General features: G+C 41.8%; 1 protein-coding gene across 2 annotated transcripts; it reads left to right on the plus strand.

Moving 5' to 3' along the window:
- The first annotated feature begins 69 nt into the window (after window positions 1–69).
- On the plus strand, window positions 70–26,224 carry kiaa0319 (KIAA0319 ortholog). 2 transcript variants are annotated; one of them, XM_066715913.1, is made up of 21 exons: window positions 70–345; window positions 2,654–2,783; window positions 7,514–8,214; window positions 8,796–8,976; window positions 9,445–9,543; window positions 10,216–10,313; window positions 10,614–10,701; window positions 11,152–11,244; window positions 11,978–12,110; window positions 12,564–12,792; window positions 13,594–13,717; window positions 17,231–17,363; window positions 17,504–17,652; window positions 18,091–18,242; window positions 18,793–18,931; window positions 19,497–19,656; window positions 22,659–22,795; window positions 23,107–23,229; window positions 23,483–23,573; window positions 24,134–24,225; window positions 24,546–26,224. In XM_066715913.1, exons 2-21 carry the CDS (start codon window positions 2,735–2,737, stop codon window positions 24,722–24,724), a joined length of 3,150 nt encoding a protein of 1,049 aa, XP_066572010.1. In that variant the 5' UTR covers window positions 70–345; window positions 2,654–2,734; the 3' UTR covers window positions 24,725–26,224. The 2 variants fall into 2 exon arrangements, with proteins under 2 accessions (XP_066572010.1, XP_066572011.1); XM_066715914.1 differs by having other exon boundaries at window positions 24,137–24,225.
- Window positions 26,225–26,388: the final 164 nt, after the last annotated feature.

Genomic DNA, 26,388 nt, shown 5'->3' on the forward strand with positions numbered 1-26,388 from the left:
GGTCGTGTGGCGCAGATGTCCGCAGCTCCACCAATGGGAGCGGCGCAATTGTGCAGATCTGCGCAGAACTACGCACAGCTGCGCTCTCCCGCTGCGCCGCGCACTCCGCCCTCAGACATCCACGACCGTGGCAACCGACCCGGCTGCGCCTGTGCCAGCACCCCGCTCGCCTCCGGGAGCTGCCTGCCTCCCAGCGCGCCTCGTCGTGCGTGTGTTTCTGTCAAGAAGACCCAGTACCATCCACCCCGAGCTGGAGACCATATTGATCAATGCAAATCGCACATTTTACGGAGACAAGAAGGGGATGCTGTGCTAACATGACCAGCTGCTGGACGCAAGCAGAAGGTAGGTGCGCTTCAACATTTCACTCCCCGACTCGTTTGTTATTATTTGATTGTGTGTGTATGTATTTGTCTTGAGCATATATATTTTGATCCGTATTCGTTGTTCACATTGCACACACGACGAAAAACCCAATTCACAACACGCTGGCCTGCTTGCAGGTTGTGAAATTGTGTGCTCATACATACCCGGCGATTATGAAAATGATAATTGAAAACACCGACATTGTGAATAAACGATTGTCAGTGTTTTGGCATCAAAGTTATTAGGCTTTTTAATGTGGCTATTGAGCACCAATGACATTACTGTGTAGCCTGGAGCGTTTCAACAATGGTGATGGACAACTTAAGTGTTTTAATTAAAAATGACAGTATGACCCATGGTTGTAATCTACCTACACCCCAGTCTTAATTAAACTCCGGAGCAACCGAGAGGAGGTATAGTCGGGCACTGCTATTTGTACTGCTAAAATAAATTTGCTTTTCTTATAAACCGTCGTTGCTGCATAAGGTTGTCTAACAAACCAACCTTACCTCACATCACCTGACCTCTGCTGCAACAGTGCTACATTGTAGTCTTGGATATCCAGTTTAATGTTGCAAGCAGACATGGGCTACTGTTTTGTATTATGGTTTAGTAGTGTAGTATTGTGTATGTAGTGTGACAGAAAACTGTTCTAAGTAAGGTCACAAAACCTTAACCTGAAGTTAATGCTTCTGGGTGTTTTCATAGCTAAATATTCTTTAGGCCCCTGGTTTTCATAAGAATAATCTGATATGAGGGACTTGCATTAAAATAGAAGTATCACATTTGATTTGCAAAACGACTTTCACCGCAACCATTGCAACTGCCGATTCGGAAGAGGTAAAGCAGTTTGAATCAGGAAAGTAACTAAACAAAAGTTGATAAAGTTTCAATATTCTACATAAAGACACAGCGGCTTGGAAGAGAAAAAAAAGTATTTGTAACTAGAATGTTATTTTGTAGTGTTTTGCTATTGTTGTTCATTTGAACGCCTTTTGTATGTTATACCTAAAAAAGAAAAATGGACACAAATAAACTGGACACAACAGGAAACTATTAAACCTACTAAGTAACCTACTAAGTAATTCTTTAAAAAATAGTTTGCACTTACTTTTATCATAGTGAAATGTAACCCTTTTCAATGCTCTAAAGAAGAAAAAGGTAATCCGTGTATTAAAACATTTTCCTTTCTATTCTTTTTTGTCTTTTTTTAATCTGAATTCTGTGTTCTGCTCCAGGTATTTTCCACCCTCTCTTCTCCCCATTGTGGTAGCTTGTCCATCTGTCTGCTGTGACACAACACCCTGCCACACTATAAAATTAAATACCATAATTACTCCCAGCACACCTGGAAAGGGGAATTAAATGTTAACCAACAATTAAACATTAACACAGTGTTTCACAGACCTTGATTAGTACTAGTCTTGAACTACTCTATTTAAAATAACATTGTCTAATCTGGATCTGTGAAACCAGTCATAAGAGTCCTTACCTGCATAGCGCTTACCTTTTGTATAGTATTGTTATATGTTATACTGGTTGGAAGTGGAGTGAAGTGTTACATCAGGAGAGATCAATGGTTCTCCTGGTTTGGAAATCACAGAGACCGTCTTCCTCCCAGAAGACACAACTTGGTACTCTATAGCTTTGCAAATGTCTGTTACATTGAGCTTGTTTCATTTGAGGGATTGGCAGGGTGGCATAGCGATTAAATCTTTCCACTTGTTTTGTGAAAACCTTGACAGTTTTAAAGCAGACGAGAGACACATGTCAGATTGTTGGCTATTTCCAGAGCACTTTAAACAACTTTGCTTTGTATAGAAATAACTTCACGTGAGCTCTAGTGATGTCACAAGAGATACATATGATATCTTAACAGAATAACCTTTGTTTTTTAGGTGTATTGCTTTTTACTACTAACATGGCACAGATCTTTCTTAAGGATCTTTATTCCCAAGGCAGTGAACACCATGCTTTGAAAGGAATCATTCCCAGCTGGCATGACTAACTTTATGATTGTTGACGACAGTTGATATAATTAATATAATTAATATAATATAGTTGATATAATTAAAATTAAGGTGCCTCCACTCTAGAAAGACATGTTTTATTAATTTAATATATACATGGTAGGCATCACTGAATTATGCCGACACTATAGCATTTAAACATGGGGTTTGTTTTATTGAAGCTAGTACATTCAATTAAACAGCTAATGCCCTCTCTCCAGGTATTGTCTGGATGTTTTGTTTTTGTACTAATTCCCTTTGATTTGACTTTGTTCCAGACTGTGAGCTCTGAGGACCAAGAGAACAGAAGTAAATCTGAGCGACTCATGGTGGCTGTGTAGAAGGTGGAGCCCCAAGGCATGGCTTTCCTTCTGTGTCTTTTCTGGCTTTTTCTACAGTCCCTAAAAGGTAAGAAAGAGATGGTGCACAGTGGAACCTTTCCATATAGACTATACTCTCAGATCTGGTCTGAGTCTAAAACACGCACGCTTAGTTACTTTTAAATGTCCATTTTCCCACTAAAATGTCATGACAAATTGACAGTTATCCTACTTTATCTAGAAAAATTAAAGGCCAGTCCATGAAAGTGTTTTAAAGCTGACAGAAGGGCATTTTGTATTGGTTTCTCGGGAAGCAGGGCAGTAATTATGTTGCCTGGGTGACACAGCCATTGTAACTAGCTGCTTGTTTGATAAAATAAGTAAAAGGACAGAAGCAAACCGTACTGCTTGACTCAGCCCTCATCAAACACGACTCATCAAAAGAGCAATTTTGCTTAGTTAATTAGATGTGTTTTATTATTATGGCAAGTGAGTTTATATAACGTCAAAACACAAGTTTCTCTTTCAAGCAACTGACCAGAATTAGAATGGACAGTTGTGGCCTCGTTACGCAAGTTAAATAATATACTTTCATCTTACCTGTCATGTGTGGTGGAAAAATTAAAAATCAAGGTCTTTCAAAAAGATAAGGTTGAATATCAGCATCACATACTTTCCAAAATATATTTTATTACTTTCAATCCGCCTTTTCAAGTTGCTCTCGTTTTTAAACACGCTCAGATGATACATGGCTTCGCAAAGATGACTGAAGAACCTCAGTGAAAAGCAACCATTCAGTAGATTTGGAAAATGAGTTTCCAAAATCAGGATTTTCTAAGAGCTTGGTAACTCCTGAGTCAAGATCACATCCTTCTGGGTGACTCATAGTTATTACCTTTGCTGATGGTTGAGCATGCAGTGTATGAACCAGGCTGTTAAAGCAGTTAAACACAACCTATAAAGAGCTACAGAAAATTAGTGTTGTGAATAATTTAAGGCAAATTTGTTCTTTTCTTAGGGAGAGACTACAGCCATCTGGGCTTTGGCCTATTGTGCTTTGCTTGCTACAGGCGTGATAATAATGAGAACCCTTTATTAGAGCATACACTGACATAAGAGAAATATTAAAAAGAGTATTTTTTTCCTGCTGATCAAGTCTGCTCTAATGCTATGTGTCTCTTTCAAATACATCATTCAAATTGTTTGTTTGGTCTTCTATCAACCATAACATAGCATCTGTGTTTGTGGTGATTTTGATTAATGCTAAGATTTTTAGGGCACTGATTTTAAAAGCAGAGATCATTGATGGATATTAATCTGTGTGCAGTTACCTATGTGGTCTGGGCCTTATTTGTACATTTTATTTTAGGGGGCCTAAATTTGAACGAGCTGGCCACCTCTAATTTTTGTTGTGACTACAGGGGACTGGCTTGTAAAGGACCCTTTTCTTATTCTATTGTTTGGATTAGGTTATAGAGCTGGAGTAGGATTTAGAATATGTTTAGGGATATATTTACGTGTTCTATTGTCATTAATTTATTTATTTACATATAATGTACGTATGTGTTTGTCATTTGCAGGAGTTATTCCATTTTTTGTGGGATACATTAGATCCCTAAAACAAATGAACTGGAATCAAATAATCAAATCACTCTGAATTTACTGAACCCCATCTCACTAAAAAGGAACCGAAAAATAAGGATATTCAAAATTATACTTGGTTCTGGCCTTGTATACAATAAATATGCTGATGTTTCACGTCAATAAAAATGACTGATTGCCTCCGTCATGTTAATGATTTTACATTGTTCTGTCCAGGATGATGTGTCCTAACAGCTCAGCTACCTGGGATGTGTGTGTGTGGTTCATAGGCGTATTTTACGGGGCAGGGGAAAAGTCACAATTCGTCCCCCCTACTTTTTAAAAGCTGGGGATACAGTTTCACTGAATGACAACTTTTGTTATGAAAGTTTTGCCCCTGGCATGGTTTGTTTATGAGGAGACTAATTTCTCCTACCTACATTTAATATTTATGACTTTCTAAGCATCATATATCATATTTGTCACATAAAACATCTGCTTATTATAAACTGCAATGGTGTATTTTCTCCAATGGGCTTTGATATTAAATTGGGGGTTATTTGGGAATAACCAGTATAAACTAGTCCTGACATACTGAAATGAGTGTCCTACAGTTGTAATACAGCTGTGACAAAACCCAAGGCACGAAATGGAGCTGGCCCCAACGTGCAGCTTGTCCATGTGTGTCATGCAATATCTCAATGTAGACTTCGCATTACCAGTGTGGAAATATAGGGGGGAGTGCAGTTCCGCTGCATTGAGGGATTCTCGTTTAAATATTCAAATCTCTGTAGTTAATTGCATTTTCTGTGATGGCTTTTTTTGTTCATATGCTGGACATCTGTCTTTCCTTTTTTGTGCTGGTTTTGGAGATTACATGCAATTGTTTTATTGGATTTGTCATTTCCTGTGATGGAATATTTATCCATAGTCAGAAGGTCAGGCTATTAAGAGATGCAGTGTGCGCACGTCAGGGCCGAGGTTAAGGATCAGTTTCTGGCTGAGTCAGCGTCTGACATGGACACACTTATTAATCGTGGCCATGTTAACCCAGTCCTTCTCAGGGGAGAAAATCAATGGAGTGTCAATGGAAAGTGTGCACACCCCCTGTTAAACTGAGTGTTTACAGTTTTCTTTGTGTTTTATGAGCTCTTATATATATATATATATATATATATATATATATATATATATATATATATATATACAGTGGGGGAAAAAAGTATTTGATCCCCTGCTGATTTTGTACGTTTGCCCACTGACAAAGAAATGATCAGTCTATAATTTTAACGGTAGGTGTATTTTAACAGTGAGAAACAGAATAACAACAACAAAATCCAGAAAAACGCATTTCAAAAAAGTTATACATTGATTTGCATGTTAATGAGGGAAATAAGTATTTGATCCCCTATCAATCAGTAAGATTTCTGGCTCCCAGGTGTCTTTTATACATGTAACGAGCTGAGATTAGGAGCACTCTCTTAAAGGGAGAGCTCCTAATCTCAGCTCGTTACCTGTATAAAAGACACCTGTCCACAGAACAATCAATCAATCAGATTCCAAACTCTCCACCATGGCCAAGACCAAAGAGCTGTCCAAGGATGTCAGGGACAAGTCTGTAGACCTACACAAGGCTGGAATGGGCTACAAGACCATCACCAAGCAGCTTGGTGAGAAGGTGACAACAGTTAGTGCGATTATTCGCAAATGGAAGAAACACCAAATAACTGTCAGTATCCCTCGGTCTGGGGCTCCATGCAAGATCTCACCTCGTGGAGTTTCAATGATCATGAGAACAGTGAGGAATCAGCCCAGAACTACACGGGAGGATCTTGTTAATGATCTCAAGGCAGCTGGGACCATAGTCACCAAGAAAACAATTGGTAACACACTACGCCGTGAAGGACTGAAATCCTGCAGCGCCCGCAAGGTCCCCCTGCTCAAGAAAGCACATGTACAGGCCCATCTGAAGTTTGCCAATGAACATCTGAATGATTCAGAGGAGAACTGGGTGAAAGTGTTTTGGTCAGATGAGACCAAAATCAAGCTCTTTGGCATCAACTCAACTCATCGTGTTTGGAGGAGGAGGAATGACCCCAAGAACACCATTCCCACCATCAAACATGGAGGTGGAAACATTATGCTTTGGGGGTGTTTTTCTGCTAAGGGGACAGGACAACTGCACCACATCAAAGGGACGATGGACAGGGCCATGTACCGTCAAATCTTGGGTGAGAACCTCCTTCCCTCAGCCAGGGCATTGAAAATGGGTCGTGGATGGGTATTCCAGCATGACAATGACCCAAAACACACGGCCAAGGCAACAAAGGAGTGGCTCAAGAAGAAGCACATTAAGGTCCTGGAGTGGCCTAGCCAGTCTCCAGACCTTAATCCCATAGAAAATCTGTGGAGGGAGCTGAAGGTTCGAGTTGCCAAACGTCAGCCTCGAAACCTTAATGACTTGGAGAGGATCTGCAAAGAGGAGTGGGACAAAATCCCTCCTGAGATGTGTGCAAACCTGGTGGCCAACCACAAGAAATGTCTGACCTCTGTGATTGCCAACAAGGGTTTTGCCACCAAGTATTAAGTCGAAGGGGTCAAATACTTATTTCACTCATTAACATGCAAATCAATGTATAACTTTTTTGAAATGCATTTTCCTGGATTTTTTTGTTGTTATTCTGTCTCTCACTGTTAAAATACACCTACCATTAAAATTATAGACTGATCATTTCTTTGTCAGTGGGAAAACGTACAAAATCAGCAGGGGATCAAATATTTTTTTCCCTCACTGTATATATGTGTGTGTGTGTGTGTGTGTGTGTGTGTGTGTATATATATATATATATATGTGTGTGTATATATATATATATATATAATGTGTATAAACAAATGCGTTGCAGTCAAATGTTTTTGTAGATTCATGTACACATTTTCACATAGGTTGATTTGTAAATAAGCACAAATATATTAAATGTTTTTTTTTTCATCTTTCACTGTATAATTAGAGAAATCATGATATGTATTTCTGTACGTAGATTCTTTGTATTTTCCTGTGCGATCTAATGAAAGATACGAAGCAGGTATTTCAGTAGAAGAAGCTGTAGTATATATATAATATCTGAGGAAACCTTTTCAAACTCGTCCTGTAAATTAAGCTGTAAATGTAGTAAACTGCAAATTGAAACCAGTGCCAATCATGTCTGTTTTTTATTTTATTTTACCTCACACCTGCAGGGGTGTTGTCTGAGCAGTGCTGGCAGGGCGCCTCCTTCTCTGAGACCATCATCTCTCCCAACCTGAAGAGCAGCAACATCCTGCGGGTGCCGGAGGTGGCGACTCTGGCTCAGTGCGCGGGGGCCTGCTGTGACTTCCCGGGCTGCGACCTGGCCTGGCTGTTCGAGGGCCACTGCTACATCGTGAACTGCGAGCGCAAGGAGAACTGCGAGCCCAAGAAGAGGCCTGGCACCGACTCGTACATGACTTTCCTGCAGCACGGGCCTCCCCAGAGTCTGGTGCTGCAGTCCCTGGTTCGCGGACAGCCTTTCCTGGGAAGGGTGCGTCCCCAGGCTGGGCTTAAGAGAACAGAGGGCCTCAAAGACTTGTCCTTGTTTGATGGGGATCAGGGTTTCGAAGACTCAGCCCCAGAAGAGGAGTACAATGAGAGCTACAGGAGTCCTGATGCTGCTGGGGGCTCCGTGGGGGCCAGGGCTGAACAGAAGGAGAGCTCTGGGTATTTAGACTGGCTGGCAGTTGCAGGAAGGGAAGGCTTCAACCTGTCAGAGAGTACTGGGGGCCAAGGGGAGCTGTACTCCCCACAGAGCCCGTCCAAGAGTGCTTTTCTCCTGCACAGCTCCACCCCTCGTGAGGGGGCCCAGGGGAGCACACCCACTCCGCCCGCCCCAGCCTCGCCAGTCTCTGTCAATGGGAGTATAGGTGTAAGTGCTATATAAAATAAAAAAATCTTGGATTAATAGAAATAAATTAATATTCATATTCAAGTTTGCAGAAATTACACATAGGGCGTTTGTTTGAGTAGTCTATGAAATGTGTTCAAATTAGTGTTTTTGGACTCGGTGATTGTAGTATTTTCAAGATACATTTTAATTAGTAGAAAATGTGTAGTTAGTTTGCTTTATCTAATTGGTTAATTAATGTGAGCCAGAAAAGTAGACCCTAACAGCTGCCTTTGCTTCTGAAGAAAAAGGAATTGAGAATTAAGAAAGAAAGAGAGAAATGGGACATGAATGTTTTTTCTCTCAGTGCCGCTTCACTTCCAGAAACATATTTCCTTTGAAGTTGCACACTAATCAATTGGCCTTTTTCAAACTTGCTGGCTAAATAAATGGACATCCGAGTGTACACAACCTGGGAGTGCAGTGTAGTTATTAACTAAATAAAGATGGTATTTCCTAAAGCGATTGTGATTCTTAAATAATGGGCCAATTTGACAGACTATAGTTTCTGGAGGACTGTGGATGTATGTTGAACGTCAGTGACTTCTTCTCATGTCTTCTAGGATGATGTACTTTCAAAAAATGTGTCCTTAATCAGCTTGGAATTGACTCCAGCGTCCCAGAACAGCAGTGCAGATTTAACCCCCCAGAGCCAAATACTGCCTGCACACCCCACCGACACAAGGGTCTCTCCAGTTGCCACCCCGGTCCCCACGCCAGCCCCTGCCACTACTCTTCAGCCAGGTACTGTTTAAGCTCTGCCATACTGAGAAGACAGATGCCTCTGGTGATTTATTAGCTTTCACCGAAGGAACAGTAATGGCGAATACAGACAGAGAATTTAATCTAATGTGCAGTCCGTTATGCATGTCACACACGATGATGTACTGCTGTAAGACAGTGATTCTCAGTCTGGGCCAAGATAATCCTGTACACTTATCTCAGCCTTCAGGCAATGTATGATCTTGCAGGAACTGTTTTTATGTTGTTTGACAAAACCGTCTATGAAGTCTTATTTGGTTTTATTCAGATGATAATAGAGACTGTTTTTTATGCATTCTTGTGTATTTGAGTGAAACATGGGAATAAACACACCACAGCATTTTTTTTTCTGACTCAACTCAAGTATTCTAGATATTGACCCCTAAAGTGAAGAAAACAGTACGTGCACGGTGAACGTGGTAGCTCCTGATGATATTATTTCTAACCCAGTGAAGGAGCTGATGGTGTCTGTGGGAGACAACGTGGAGGTGACCCTTCCCAAGAACACAGTGGAGCTCAATGCCTTTGTGGTCCCAGAGCCACCCACAGGTAAGAGTAACCAATCACATCGAGTACAGTGATAGCGGTTTCTTTTTTTAATCGATATTTTAATCTCTGTATTGTCTGAGCTGTGACATTTTCTACGAGCCTGCTAGTTAATCCAGAATGTGAAGTTCTGCATGGGTTAATAAATACTTGCCTCCCTTCTGAGCTGTCTGGTTGGTATTGTCTTCTGCGGCAGTGTTTTGCTACATTGCAGAACATTTTGCATTGTCAAATTATAACGGGTAAGCTACATTTTTAATAGTCCAAGGTAGTGCCGTAGGATATTTGGATCCATAAAACAATTATAGCTTGTGCTATAACTTTCCCAGAACAATATGACAGATTACTGTACTTATACAATCACCTGAAGGGAGATGGGTCTGGAATAGATGGGAAGCTAAGGATACTCATGTGTACCTTGACACCAGTTCTTGTAGCAAGCAAATTGCAAACAAAAACCACTGCTGGAACTCAACCCTAGGCCATTGCTGACACAACCTATTACAAAGTCAAAATCTCAAAAGCGACAAAGACGGCAGCATGGTTAACATCATTTCCTGAAAGCCAAGTCGCCTTTAACATTTTCTGACTGTGAGATCCATGAATGTTATCAAATAGAGATGAATCTTAAACCTAAATACTAATCTCCGTGTTTCTTCGATGTGACTTCCTCAGACACCTCCTACAGCTACGAGTGGAGTTTGATCAGTCACCCTGCTGACTACGAGGGAGAAATGGAGAGCAAGCACACCAAATCTCTCAAGCTGTCTCGGGTAAGAATGCCAATGTCTCTTCCCTCTTCCTTTTCACTAACAATCCAGCTGGAAGCCTAGATACACAGCACAGATGGCTTCCAACATGTTACAGAAGCAATAGCCCAAATCTATAAACCTATACATCCTTTTAACAAGGTAACCATTAAACCACCTATTTTGCAGATTTATCTTACTCCTTTCAAGAATAGAGAAATGACAAAGCTCAAATCAATTCTCTCTTCCTAACCATTTATTGAACTGATTCCACAGATGTCACTGAAGTCTAAAACTGTCTGCTTTTTGTTTCTTTTCCATCAGCTCTCATCTGGTCTTTATGTCTTCAAAGTGTCTGTGTCTGGAGACCGTTCCTATGGGGAGGGCTTTGTGAATGTCACTGTGAAGGCTGGTATGGATTAAAGCACCCACACATACACACACATAGACACGCATGCACACACAATCACTGTGGCACTGTGTGAACTTCATGAGCAGGCATCTTTCATTGTCCATAGACCTAAAGAGGTAATTCAGTGTGGCTCTAGTTTGAGTCACAAAGCTTTAAATGTAACCCCACACCATCCTCACTATAACAGTGTTACAGTTAGCCATTAAATAAGGAGGAAAACAATTAAAATTGTTCATAATTTTGTTTTTTACAGTTAAATAGATCATTGTTTAGTTAATTTAGAGTTGGACATTCATATGTAGGTCCCACATACGCTGTTGATGTAACTGAAACGTGTTGTGGGTTTAATACACAATATTGACAGAATATTAACACTCTTAATGGTAATTATTCTTTCTACAACTGTGACTTGTACATTGCATCAACTCTTTCTCCTGTTTCTCTCTGCAGCAGCTCGAGTCAATCAATCTCCTGTTGCCATTGTCTCCCCATTGACACAAGAGGTCTCCCTCCCCACCACTTCCACCTTTATTGACGGCAGCCGTACGTTACTTCCTGTCCCTCTTCTAAACCAATACAGCTTTGCACTTCCCCGTGTGTTCCTACAGTCATTTGTGGAACATGTACGGACATGTATATGTAGTTTCCATAGCTGACACCCTGAAGAGCTTCTCTGTATTTAGGTTTGAAGCCTGTTTCACTCTGTTTCTAAGTTTTTATCAAGAACACAAAACAATTGGTGCATCTGTTGTTAGCATTTAATAATCATGACTCGTGGTAATCAATGTTCTTACAGTACCATGAAAAGCACAAACTTAATTTCTAGGCGTGGAAAAATGATGCCAAAATTAGAAGACGAATAAGAACAACAAAATCCTGCAGCAGTGATGGAAAATATTGTATTGACAGGAAGACAAATGAGGTTTGCAGCAGTCTTCTGCATACTAATGCAGCTGGTAAAAGCTGTGAATATTGACCTTTTATTAAAATATGTGGCAAATTAAAGACATTGAAAGAGGCTGCAGATCAGTTGGGGGTAGGGACTGATATGGTTGGAAAATGTTGAAAGCTAAAAATGTTAGGGAAAAGTCCTTGGAATATTTTAGGTAAGGACTCAGAAAACCTTGCTAATTAATTACAGAGCATTTCAAAATGATTTTGACAGAATGAGAGCAGCATTGCCAGAGCACTTGTAAGACACTCCCTCCTCCCTCTCCCCCTCGCTTTTTCTCTCTCTCTCTCTCTCTGTCTCTCTCTCACACATGGTTTTCTGCAGAAAGCACAGATGATGAAAAGATTGTGAGCTACCACTGGGAGAAGGTGAGAGGACCCCTGCAGGAGTACAAAGTATCTGCAGACACTCCCATCCTGCACCTGACTGACCTTGTGCCTGGAAACTACACCTTCAGGTACAGGAGTCCTGAAATTGCCCCTTACAAATTAAGCAAGTTCCCTTCAGGCTTGGGTTAGTTAACTGATCACTTGTAATTTACCCTTTAACATTAAATAAATGTGTTACATGTGGACTAAGCATACAACATATGAATAGTTAAATTGTGACTGAAAAAGGTGATATCAATAATGTATTTAATATTCCTAGGTTCTGTAATTATAAACAAATACCTGAATCCCTCAGCTAAAAAACTCCAGCTTTCTAACCCAGTGTATTTCTGATTTTATCATTGGTGATAGTCCACCCTTCTTTTTGGGGAAAGTTGAGGTCTTAAGGACATTGTGCAAAAGTTGCCCAAGTGCAAATGTTTCAGTTGTATTTTGACTTTCTTCACTGTCTGTGCTAGGGAAATAAAAGCAAAAAAATCTGATTAAAAGAACCCAAGTTAAGGCTGTGCTCTGTTTGCCAGACTGACAGTGATTGATTCTGACGGGGCTGCAAACTCCACCACAGCCAAAGTGCTGGTGAACAGACCTGTGGACTACCCACCAGTGGCCAACGCCGGACCCAACCAGGCCATCACCTTACCCCATAACTACATCACCCTGAACGGCAATCAGAGCAGCGACGACCACAGCATTGTCAGCTACGAGTGGTCGCTGAGCCCCACCAGCAAAGGAAAAGTGGTAGCAATGCAGGTAATGGTTTCAGCAGAGAGCTTTTCTTGTCAACAATATACCCAGAATGCAACACAGCACCAATACAATAGAGGTATGACCGCTTTGGGGGCCCAGTATTGAACAACTTAAGTATTAAACTTACAAAATTTTCCTTTAACAAGTGTGTTTGCTACTTTCTGCTGAACCTCAAGCAATGCTTCAGAGGAAATAAATATGAAGAAACTTAATTTAGATTCTGCAATTTTCTGCTGATCCAATTATAGAAAGAAACTAGGAAATATGATTAGCCTTTGCAATAGCTTCTTCTTAAAGAAATTAATAAAATCAGTGAAAGTCCAAGTTGGTATAAATGTATAATGCAGAAGAAATGAAAAAACTCAAACCAGGACAATTGTTTTCTCTGTTGTAATTGTGTCATAAATTTGTTCTGGCCATTGTCAGCAACTAGATCCATTGGCTTATTCTCCCCTTTTTCATTTACCTAAAATTGACCGATGAAGGTCACTGTGTGTGGAAATAATAGCCTTTAGCAGTGCCTAATGAGGTCATCACAGCTTTAATTTACAACCAACTGCTGTTACAACCGGACAAGAAAAACTCTTAATATACAGCCAGTGCTCTTAAGGCTTTTAAAGAGACATTTGCTCTGTTCTCCCCCTGGAGCAATAGCACTAATGATCGGTCTGCAGCAGTATTGTGGAGCTGGTGAAGATGGGAAAAAGCAACTGCTGGGGATAATTCCCAAAGATCTATGACCGACTCATCCCTGAACCAAGGGTGTTGTTCCATACTTGCATTGTGTGGTCTCCCTCTCCCCAGGGTGTGAGGACCCCATTTCTCCAGCTGTCAGCAATGCAAGAGGGGGACTACACCTTCCAGTTGACTGTCACTGACTCTGCAAATCAGCAGGCCACAGCCACAGCCACTGTCATTGTGCAAGCAGGTAAGACAGCAAGCCCTCAAAGCTGGTTTAACGAATAAATACCTTAAAACAAAGCAGAGTTAATTAATGTAGGAAATTGAACAGCACTGATGAATAAATAATCCTCCTGGCTGCGAAGCTCTCCCATCAAAATGAAATTAGAAAATGCAGTCGATACACATGCTGTTGGAAATAAACTAGTTTTGTTGGCTAACGTTTGTCCTTTAAGTGTGAGCAGCTGTACAACTGTTGTTTTGGCAGTTGTCAATGAAAACACTATAGTACACCAGGACAAAAAATAATCATCTGGCAACTAATCAGGATGGTAATTTTAACACATTTGTGCTGTAGAGAAAGCACTGCTTTGTAGGAAGGAAGTAACTCCAACAACATGGGTCTGTGAGAGGAGGAAGGGACTGAATATATTCCTTGCTTTCCCAATTTCAGTGTCATGAACTTGATCCAGCTTTTATTTTTTTAGTAAAAGTAGGACTCATATTGTTGTTTGACTATAACCCCATTCACACTGAAACAATTGCGGGCAATTTGCCTGCATTTTGTTGCTGGCAAGGTCTGTGTGAATGGGATATTGCCGGCAAATCGTTGCTGGCAATTTTCCAGCAAGGGTCCTAGTCTAATTGCCGCCGGCAACGGGTCTGTGTGAATGTAGCAGCAAAATGATTGCCAGCAAATTCAGCGTCAAGTCCTTGCGTGTCGACGCAGTGCGTCAGCTAACTGCCGTAACCAATCAGAATAGGGGCGCATTTTTGTGACCACAACCTGACAAAGTTAAGCCACCTTTGAACAAGAACTTGTGACCGTAACAAGAAACGGACCGGGTTGTTAGAAATGGCGGAGGTTGAAAATAATATAGTTACAGCAATTCTGAGTGTTATTGATGAACCAACAGGTTGGCGTATGTAATGCTAACTATTGTCAAAATCGGTTCAGTTCGTTTGCTGTGACACAATGCATCAGTCAGCGCTGCAGTTCACTGTCTTGTGTACAAACTGTCAGCTCGTAACTCTGGGTCGTTTTTGTGATTCACTTCTGTGTTTTCTCAGGACTCCGATCATATTGCAATAATCAAGTGAGCTCGGTTCCTTTTGTATTAATAAAACACTGGATATTTACATTGTACATGATTAGTGCATATAAAAAATAGCAGCATAACACGTGGAGCAGTGGAGAGGGCTCTGGACTCATGACCAGAAGGTTGTTCAAATCCCGGGTGGGGCAGTGCTGTTGTACCCTTTGAGCAAGGTTCTTCACTTAGATTGCACCAGTAAAATGCCCAGCTGTATAAATGGTGCAAATGTAAGTTGCCCTGGATAAGAGTGTCAGCTAAATGACAATGATAATAATACAATAACAAATACATATGACTACATTGTATTATTTACTGTATTTCCTATACACGTGTGCAGATCTGACCAGCAAAGCCATTCATTTTCATAATTGAACATAGCAATAGGCTGCTATATTTGTGAATATTATAATCAGCGTTGCGCTGCAGAATGGTGATTGTTTTGCCTATATACAAATAGTATTTTACTGCTACTGCCATACCTGTAAACGAGGAGATGATCACACTTGACACATCCAGAGTGTCGGTCCGGGTCTCCTCTCTGGATCCACGGGCTTCTGTAGCATCTCGGTCTTTACCTTCAAGAGTTATGAATTGATCTGGTTTTATCTGGCCTGATTTAGTCTAATATGTCAGTTTTTGTTATGTGTTACTTCTGACCACAAACAAATAAATGAAAAACATAATTTGGAAGTTGATACGTCTTAAGGTACTGATTAAGATTTAAAGGCAAGCAGTGATGGGGGAAATAAGAAGAGGAAAAACTCAAGCCTTAATTTAACCTTGTAAGATTATAAAATACAGTGAGGGGAAAAAAGTATTTGATCCCCTGCTAATTTTGTACGTTTGCCCACTGACAAAGAAATGATCAGTCTATAATTTTAATGGTAGGTGTATTTTAACAGTGAGAGACAGGATAACAACAAAAAAATCCAGAAAAACGCATTTCAAAAAAGTTATACATTGATTTGCATGTTAATGAGGGAAATAAGTATTTGATCCCCTATCAATCAGCAAGATTTCTGGCTCCCAGGTGTCTTTTATGCAGGTAATGAGCTGAGATTAGGAGCACTCTCTTAAAGGGAGTGCTCCTAATCTCAGCTTGTTACCTGTATAAAAGACACCTGTCCACAGAAGCAATCAATCAATCAGATTCCAAACTCTCCACCATGGCCAAGACCAAAGAGCTGTCCAAGGATGTCAGGGACAAGATTGTAGACCTACACAAGACTGGAATGGGCTACAAGACCATCGCCAAGCAGCTTGGTGAGAAGGTGACAACAGTTGGTGCGATTATTCGCAAATGGAAGAAACACAAAATAACTGTCAGTCTCCCTCGGTCTGGGGCTCCATGCAAGATCTCACCTCGTGGAGTTTCAATGATCATGAGAACGGTGAGGAATAAGCCCAGAACTACACGGGAGGATCTTGTTAATGATCTCAAGGCAGCTGGGACCATAGTCACCAAGAAAACAATTGGTAACACACTATGCCATGAAGGACTGAAATCCTGCAGTGCCCGCAAGGTCCCCCTGCTCAAGAAAGCACATGTACAGGCCCGTCTGAAGTTTGCCAACATCTGAATGATTCAGAGGAGAACTGGGTGAAAGTGTTGTGGTCAGATGAGACCAAAATCAAGCTCTTTGGCATCAACTCAACTCACCGTGTTTGGAGGAGGAGGAATGACCCCAAGAACACCATCCGCACCGTCAAACATGGAGGTGGAAACATTATGCTTTGGGGGTGTTTTTCTGCTAAGGGGAGAGGACAACTGCACCGCATCAAAGGGACGATGGACGGGGCCATGTACCGTCAAATCTTGGGTGAGAACCTCCTTCCCTCAGCCAGGGCATTGAAAATGGGTCGTGGATGGGTATTCCAGCATGACAATGACCTGAAACACACAGCCAAGGCAACAAAGGAGTGCCTCAAGAAGAAGCACATTAAGGTCCTGGAGTGGCCTAGCCAGTCTCCAGACCTTAATCCCATAGAAAATCTGTGGAGGGAGCTGAAGGTTCGAGTTGCCAAACGTCAGCCTCGAAACCTTAATGACTTGGAGAGGATCTGCAAAGAGGAGTGGGACAAAATCCCTCCTGAGATGTGTGCAAACCTGGTGGCCAACTACAAGAAACGTCTGACCTCTGTGATTGCCAACAAGGGTTTTGCCACCAAGTACTAAGTCGAAGGGGTCAAATACTTATTTCCCTCATTAACATGCAAATCAATTTATAACTTTTTTGAAATGCGTTTTTCTGGATTTTTTTGCTGTTATTCTGTCTCTCACTGTTAAAATACACCTACCATTAAAATTATAGACTGATCATTTCTTTGTCAGTGGGCAAACGTACAAAATCAGCAGGGGATCAAATACTTTTTTCCCCCCACTGTATATTGTTTCCCTATGGGTGTGTATGTTCTGAATATGGTGCATTCTCTGTACTTCCCAGAGAAGAACAGCCCACCTGTGGCCATCGTGGGCCCAGATAAAGAGCTGACATTTCCTGCAGAGAACAGCATACTTGATGGCAGCCACAGCACTGATGACCAGGGGATCGTGTCCTTCCACTGGGACTGTGTTAGGTACTCCTCACTGACATATACATATATCTTCTCTGGATGTGTCTAAGACCAAGTTTTCTTTTAACAAAAGGAGATTTGAGTTCTTGAACTTCAGTATTTGTTATTATGGTTAGTCATAATCATTTGCGCTTTTTTTTAAGTGGCCCACCAGGCGCAAAGATTGAGAATGGAGACGCGGCGCTGGCTACAGTGACCGGCCTCAAGATCGGTACCTACAAGTTCAGACTGACAGTGAAGGACCAGCAAGGCCTGGCCAGTAATGCAGTGGTTACTGTTACTGTCAAGGAAGGTGAGTCCAGCACTGCAAAAGTCAATCTTTCATAATAGCAAAGGAAACAACTTACTAGACCTTATCACTGCCTTCAAAATCAGATGGTTAATATGTGATGTTTTGGGTAGGGCTTTTGTAAGGTGATACAAGTACCTAGATCATCAGAAGACAATTAAACTGCTGAACACATTTGAAATAACTTGTTTCCACATACCCATATTGTGCGTCCTGCTTAGAATAACAAAACTAAATCTCTAATATGCTTATCGGGAGCTCAGAAACCATCTACACACCTGCAGGTTGATCACAGCTGGCATTAAGCAGAATTCTCCAATGATTCTAAGGAAAACTAGAACAGACCAGTGCTCCCTGTCTTTGTCACTACAAAGTAAATCTCATTGTATTTTCTGCCTTCTGATATTGAGGTTTTGAACCTGATGTTTCTTATTTTCCCAGAGAGCAATGCTTCTCCAGTAGCCCATGCTAGTGGCAGTCACATCCTTTTCCTTCCGAATAACTCCATTGTTCTAGATGGCTCGGCCTCTACGGACGACCAGGGCATTGTGTCTTACCTGTGGGTCCGAGACGGGCAGAGTCCAGCAGCGGGGGTGGGTGTCTTGCTGTGGATTGGCCTCAGGTCTCTACTAGGCCCTTAATAAATTACTCTGATTGTCACAGGACATCAAAACCTGGATTTTAATGGGTAACTAAACAAGGTGGCAATGCATAGAAATAAATTAAATGTAAAAGTGGACTTAAAAGTTCAAGAAATAGTTTGACTGTGCTCCCACTGTCATTTCTATTGTATTTCATATTTTGCTTAATTTCCTCCCATGCATATGAGTTAAGTATAAGTATATAACATATTTTCATTGAAAAAGATAGAGGAAAACTAAGGATATCTGGGATATTACAAAATGTCTGGGAGAAATCAGTAGGAAGGAGTTTAGAGACGTGGCTGTATTTTGCAGATGGTGTTTGCATCACAGTACTTGTGCACCAGTATAAAACTCCTTAAGTGAAATTTCCCATAAGTTTCCCTATTCTGTTTTAAGGGAATACACAACATGTCTGAACACTGAAGGTCAATTGGCAGTTAAGGACGAAGCTGCTGTATTTAATACTGAAGTTATTTAATACACATCTCCCTGTGTTCAGGACGTCATCTACGGCTCAGAGCAGCAGGCCATGCTGTACCTGACCAACCTGGTGGAAGGAACCTACTTATTCCAGCTCCGTGTCTGTGACTCCAAGGGCGACTGCAGCACCGACACGGCCACTGTGGAAGTGCGTCCCGGTAGGGCAACACTCACACCTTCACTGACAGACACTGCACAGCCCAGCCATACAACTCCAGCTGACTAGAGGCGGAGGAAAAATATGGTTCACTTCAGGAACTGCATGTAGCCGGGAGGCAGGCTAAAGCAGCAGGAGAGCAGTATATTGTCTGCACACACAACCTTTAGTTGATGAAGCAATTCTGGTGCAAATTCCCCCAGCAAAAAACATTTAAAAATAACAACACTAATAATCTTGCTGCTTGTTTCATGGTTTTGTGATCCCTTGTAATCACTAGATGCAGGTTTGCTGGTGCCAGAGCATTCAACCACAATTTTAACCAGAATTCCATCAACTTCAGATTCAATTCTAGCTGCATTGAAAACCTGTGCTTTTAACATTGCTGTTATGTAACTGACCGTGAACTGGAGATGTATTCTGTACTGGACCTGCAGCTATAAGAGAATAAGCACTTTTGTAATATAGTTTGGAAGAGAGCGCGGGGTTGCCTTGGCAATGGCCTCATGGTGTGCTGTATAGGAACACGTGGGTACAGTTTTGTATGATGCCATATTGTATTGCAGACCCCCACAAGAAAGACGAGGTGGAGCTGGAGCTCCAGGTGGGAGTGAGCCAGCTGAGCCTGCAGCAGAGGGACACCGTGCTGAGACAGCTGGCTGTGCTGCTCAGCGTGCTGGACACGGACATCCATATCCAGAGGGTGCAAGCACACACTGACCTCAGGTTGGCTGCCCCATAGGAATGTAGTATACCATTGGAAGAGCCTAGTAAAATGTATACTACCGTTCAAACGTTTGGGGTCACTTAGAAATGTCATTGTTTTCGAAAGAAAAGTACATTTTATTGTCCATTAAAATAACATCAAATTGATCGGAAATACAGTGAAGACCTTGTTATTATTGTAAATGACTATTGTAGCTGGAAACGGCTGATTTGTAATGGAATATCTACATAGGCATAGAGGCTCATTATCAGCAACCATCAGTCCTGTGTTCCAATGGCACGTTGTGTTTGCTAATCCAAGTTTATACTTTTTAAAAGGCTAACTGATCATTAGAAAACCTTCTGCAATTATGTTAGCACAGCTGAAAACTGTTGATTATCTGGAGCATCAGCCATTGTGGGTTTGATTACAGGCTCAAAATGGCCAGAAACAAATAACTTTCTTCTGAAACTCGTCAGTCTATTCTTGTTCTGAGAAATGAAGGCTATTCCATGCGAGAAATTGCCAAGAAACTGAAGATCTCGTACAATGCTGTGTACTACCCCCTTCACAGAACAGCGCAAACTGGCTCTAACCAGAATAGAAAGAGGAGTGGGAGGCCCCGGTGCACAACTGAGCAAGAGGACAAATACATTAGAGTGTCTAGTTTGAGAAACAGACGCCTCACAGGTCCTCAACTGGCAGCTTCATTAAAACGTCAACAGTGAAGAGGCGACTCCAGGATGCTGGCCTTCTAGGCAGAGTTGCAAAGAAAAAGCCATATCTCAGACTGGCCAATAAAAAGAAAAGATTAAGATGGGCAAAGGAACACAGACACTGGACAGAGGAAGACTGGAAAAAAGTGTTATGGACAGACGAATCTAAGTTTGAGGTGTTCGGATCACAAAGAATGTTCGTGAGACGCAGACCAAATGAAAAGACACTGGAGGAGTGCTTGACACCATCTGTCAAGCATGGTGGAGGCAATGTGATGGTCTGGGGGTGCTTTGGTGGTGGTGAAGTGGGAGATCTGTACAGGGTAAAAGGGATCTTGAAGAAGGAAAGTGATCACTCCATTATGCAACGCCATGCCATACCCTGTGGACGGCGCTTGATTGGAGCCAATTTCCTCCTACAACAGGACAATGACCCAAAGCACAGCTCCAAACTGCAAGAACTATTTAGGGAAGAAGCAGTCAGCTGGTATTCTGTCCATAATGGAGTGGCCAGCACAGTCACCGGATCTCAACCCTATTGAGCTGTTGTGGGAGCAGCTTGACTGTATGGTAGGTAAGAAGTGCCCATCAAGCCAATCCAACTTGTGGGAGGTGCTTCAGGAAGCATGGGGTGAAATCTCTTCAGATTACTTCAACAATGAGAATGCCAAAGGTCTCCAAGGCTGTAATTCCTGCAAATGGAGGATTCTTTGACAAAAGCAAAGTTTGAAAGACACAATTATTATTTCAATTAAAAATAATTATTTCTAACCTTGTCAATGACTATATTTCCTATTCAAACTCATTTAATTTATGTTTTCATGGAAAACAAGGAAATTTCTAAGTGACACCAAACTTTTGAACGGTAGTGTAGGTAATCAAAGTGAAATCCTAGTAAAGCATGGAGAGGTGTAGTAAACCAGGTTGAAACCATGGAAAACTATAACAAAGCACATATATTTTCACTATGGAAACATGGGAAAAGTACCAACTTAATAGGACTGTGGTCTGCTTTCATTAGAACTTCCAATAGTCATGTTTATGGTTACATACACAGATCAGCCATAACATTATGACCACCTGCCTAATATTGTGTAGGTTCCCCTTTTCCCGCCAAAACAGCCCTGACCCGTCGAGGCGTGGACTCCACTAGACCTCTGAAGGTGTGCTGTGATATCTGGCACCAAGACGTTAGCAGCAGATCCTTTAAGTCCTGTAAGTTGCGAGGTGGGGCCTCCATGGATCGGACTTGTTTGTCCAGCACATCCCACAGATGCTCGATTGGATTGAGATCTGGGGAATTTGGAGGCCAAGTCAACACCTTGAACTTGTGATTCATCAGACCAGGCCACCTTCTTCCATTGCTCCGTGGTCCAGTTCTGATGCTCACGTGCCCATTGTAGGCACTTTCGGCAGTGGACAGGGGTCAGCATGGGCACCCTGTCTGGTCTGCGGCTACGCAGCCCCATACGCAACAAACTGCGATGCACTGTGTGTTCTGACACCTTTCTATCAGAACCAGCATTAACTTTTTCAGCAATTTGAGCTACAGTAGCTCGTCTGTTGGATCGGACCACACGGGCCAGCCTTCGCTCCCCACGTGCATCAATGAGCCTTGGCCGCTCATGACCCTGTCGCCAGTTCACCGCTTTTCCTTCCTTGGACCACTTTTGATAGGTACTGACCACTGCAGACTGGGAACACCCCACAAGAGCTGCAGTTTTGGAGATGCTCTGACCCAGTCGTCTAGCCATCACAATTTGGCCCTTGTCAAAGTCGCTCAGATCCTTACGCTTGCCCATTTTTCCTGCTTCTAACACATCAACTTTCAGGACAAAATGTTCACTTGCTACCTAATATATCCCACCCACTGACAGGTGCCATGATAACGAGATTATCAGTGTTATTCACTTCACCTGTCAGTGGTCATAATGTTATGGCTGATCGGTGTACATCCAAATGCAAAAAAAAAATCTTACAAAATCTTAATTCATCCACAATCTGAAGAACAAATATTTCCACAGACCTGGAATCCATTTAGCTTTTTTTGGCATTGAAAACTATTTGCATGAATAGAATTGCAGCAACAAGTTTAGATCCAAGTATTCAACGTGGGTAGAAATTTATCCAAATAAGCCAATGATGAGCAGACTTTGTTTGGTTAGAGACGTGGGTGGAATAAAAATGTGCAGACACTGTGGGGCCCCAGGACCGGAGTTGACGGCCAGTAGAACCTGTTTGGCCCTTGAGACCTGCTGACCATCGCAGAGAAGTGCTAATGTTGTGAGTTTGGCGTCTCTCCGCAGCACTGTGCTGTCTTTCTATGTGCGGAGCCAGGGGGTGGTCCTGCAGAGCGCAGAGCTGATGCGCACACTGCGGGGCCAGCTGCTGAAGGAGAAGACAGACTTCCTGCTGTTCAGGGTCCTGAGGGTAGACACAGCGGGTGAGTTTGGATGGAAGACAGAATTAGTGTCCCCATAGTAGCCTGCAAAATGTCAAAGAAAACCAACCACACTTTTGTATGTGTGCGAGATGCACAGTTGCTTTTAATAAAGTCAGTTTGGGAAGGGTAATTGAGAATGTGGCTGGAGTGTCTTCAACTCACCTGGGAGTTTGTGAAAGGATGCTAGACTCTAAAGGGCCATTCCTTTGAACTATTCATTCAAAAGTATGTTGCTGCCAAACCGATCATGTTACAAGCTGTACAGTCGCAATGAGTTTCCCATGCTGTGCCTTGTGTGTTGTCTGTCACAGTGTGTCTGCTCCAGTGTTCAGAGCACGGGCAGTGTGACCCCCTCTCCAAGAGCTGTGTGTGCGACCCCTTCTGGATGGAGAACCCAATCCGGCGCTACCTCAGCGACGGAGACAGCAACTGCGGTGAGCTATGTTTTCTCACCTCATCAGACTCATTTAAAGCACAAGACCATCTTTTCTGTGGGTTTGCCATGGCATACTACAGTAAACATATAAACATACTGACTTAGAATAAATCATCAAAAGCTTTAGGTCTGAGAATAAGCTGGGCAGAGTTTTGACACACACACTGTTATTTGTAAAGGATGTTTTAACACTGAGACCAAATGAAAGTGTTGCTCTAGCCCTGAGAGTTGTGCTGTGTCCTGGTCTGCAGAGTGGAGTGTGCTGTACGTCGCGGTGACAGCGTTCGTGGGTGTGATCCTCGTGATGGCTCTGAGCTGGGCCTGTTTCTGCTGCTGTAAAAGGTGCCTGCCTTTCATGCATTTTTTGGGCTTTCAATGTGCATGATCGAGAGGGTTAGCTTAGACAACAGGAGTGTATGGAGAGACGCATACTTCTATCTCTAGCTCGATGCAAATCAGCTCCAGAATGTGAAAAGAACCAAAACAATACAAGATTTAAACAACCAACGAAACAGAAGTTGTAAAGGTATTGGAGTATGGCCATACCACAGCAGATATCTTATGGACCAAAGTGTAGTGAAACGCACTACACTATTGTGCAAGATTGGTTTATGGACTGTTGACATTTAATGACTTCATAAATTAAAAAACTAGATTTACAACCATGCATGGCTATACTGGCATCTTGATATTCTTCCACAATGTTAGGGAGGAATATTTTCCCTGTAAAGTCACTTTCAATCACTCAGTTGTCAACCTCTTTGCAGTGCAAGACATCAACATGTTTTTTAAGCTAACAATATCTTCACATACCTTCATGAGCTTAGATAATGTATGGGCTGTGTATTGCTCTGCACTCTGACTCGGCTCGATAGTCATTACATTCGGTGTTGAATTTTAAGCAGGAGACGGATTAAAGGGAGGAAGAAAACCAAATACACCATACTGGACAACATAGACGAGCAGGAGAGGATGGAGCTGAGGCCTAAATACAGTGAGTTCTGGAAACCGCTGATGGCTTGGAATTATATGCCTTGATTGCTGTGCGTTGTGTCTATATCATAGGCTTTCCTGGTATAGGTAAGTCTTCCTGAATAAGGGCGTCTGCTTTGAATTTAATAAATACATAATAGTGGTCTGTCATGTACTGTAGTCATGATAAAAAGAGTATTCCACCTTTTGTCCTACAACATTTATCGCTTTAGATGTATACTGTGCATTTCCCTGGAATATGATTTGGGTTTTATAATTATTATTTTACTTGATTAGCCCTAGTTGAAGAGTGATGTTGGGATGTGGTTGTATTGTTCCTAGACATAAAGCACAGGAGCACAGAGCACAACTCGAGTCTTATGATCTCGGAGTCGGAGTTTGAAAGTGAGCAGGACACAATCTTCACTCGGGAAAAGGTGGACAAGGAGAAGTTGAAAACCTGCTCCAACGGCTCTGCACAAAATGGGGATGTGTTCAGTTTCAGGGGTGAAGACCGATAAGCAGCACACGGGAGAACCTTGGAAACGCAAAGGGAAGGGTACCGAGATGTACCTTGACTTTCTTGAAAGCCACGGAGGCCGTAAGCTTGCTTTAAAAACTGCTCTCATTATAGCCGATGCGATGAACAATTATGAAGGTGTTGGAAGCTGCCTCGTTTTGGTTACAGAATGGAAACGGCGGGTTTGGTTTCATGGGAGCCTGACCACACTGATGTGTCTAGGAATAGGACAGGTGAATGTAGACACAATAATATATATATACACTTAATTGTCTTTCACTGTTTCCATGCTTTAAAGACAGTAACCTTTTTTATTCTTTTTTATGAAGATTGTCTTCAGACGTTAAGAGATTTTGATTAATATTAGTGGGATAAATCCCTTTAAGAACCGTAAGAGAAGGAAAGATTTTTTAATGTGTATGAATACTACTGCAATTATTTATTGATGCAAAAAAGGATCATGCAGTTTATCGGTGACTGATTTTGCAGTATAAGGTGGTGTGCTCCTACAGTACAGATGCATAGCTCAAGAATAAAGCAGGTAAGTTCCCCCTATCCTTGTGATCGGAGTGGAATGGACCTGTAACTTTCTGACTGAATCAGGGATGAAATATATTATGATGCAGCTTGCAAAATTTACTGCTGAAGTCATATAATTTAACTTTCTCAAAGGGCCAACGGAGGCAGCACTTTTTTGAAGGGTGAAAGTTATGCTTTAGCCAATTCTGATGTACAACATTTGTAGTATAAATATTAACCTACACTAACTTAGATCTGCTTCCTCGCTGAATGTGGCCCATTCATAGCAATTACTATGTGATATTCCACTCCATTAGAAGCATCCTGAGAGCTGAATACATGTTGCTTGAATGTCACTGCAAGAGTGAATCACGCAGGATAGTTTTAAGAAGGACGAAGACAAATGCAACATTCTGTACAGCCGAAATGAAGATGCCTTATCAATAAAAAGCATTCTTCATCTTGTGCTGCTCAGACAGACAACAGGAGATAGCTATGGGGAACCATCACACAAACACATCTGAAATTATAGTTAATCAAGACTAACAATTGTGAGTCCTAGATATAGAACAATTGACAAAATATGCTGTCATCAACTAAGTATACATAAAGTCTGAGCGATGTAGAAAGTTACGTTTTGTACAGCCTTCCATTGCTACAGTGCTCCTAAGTACCCTTTGACATTCTAGTGGAAAATGGTGGCAAAACCAGTCACGGTTTCTGTACCCTGTGCATTGTGACCTGCAGTAACTCATGCTGTGCTTTTGTGACCAGTACTAATCAAGGACTGCCACTCCTGTTACCGACAAACGGCATTCCCCCTTGTCGGTTTGAATCCCCCTGTAAGTCCCCCTGGTTTGCAGTCCTCAAAGACTGCCCTTGAACAGCCATGATGTACGCAGAACTTAGATAGTTTGTATAATGTACATCTGCATTTCTTGCTAAATGAGATTTGTTTGTTTTCAATGTTTTTGTCATTGGATTTTATTGGTGACACAGGCCTTTTTCATATAGTGTATGTTGCCAACTCTGCATTTATTTAAACCACTGGCGATCAGTGAAAAGTAACTTGTAAACCTTGGGCTACAGACTGTTTATAATTCCTGCTAATGCCTCTTTTTCAGATGTCCTTTTTTTCATAATTCT

The sequence above is a fragment of the Amia ocellicauda genome, chromosome 10 (assembly GCF_036373705.1).
Source record: "Amia ocellicauda isolate fAmiCal2 chromosome 10, fAmiCal2.hap1, whole genome shotgun sequence".
NCBI lineage: Eukaryota > Metazoa > Chordata > Actinopteri > Amiiformes > Amiidae > Amia > Amia ocellicauda.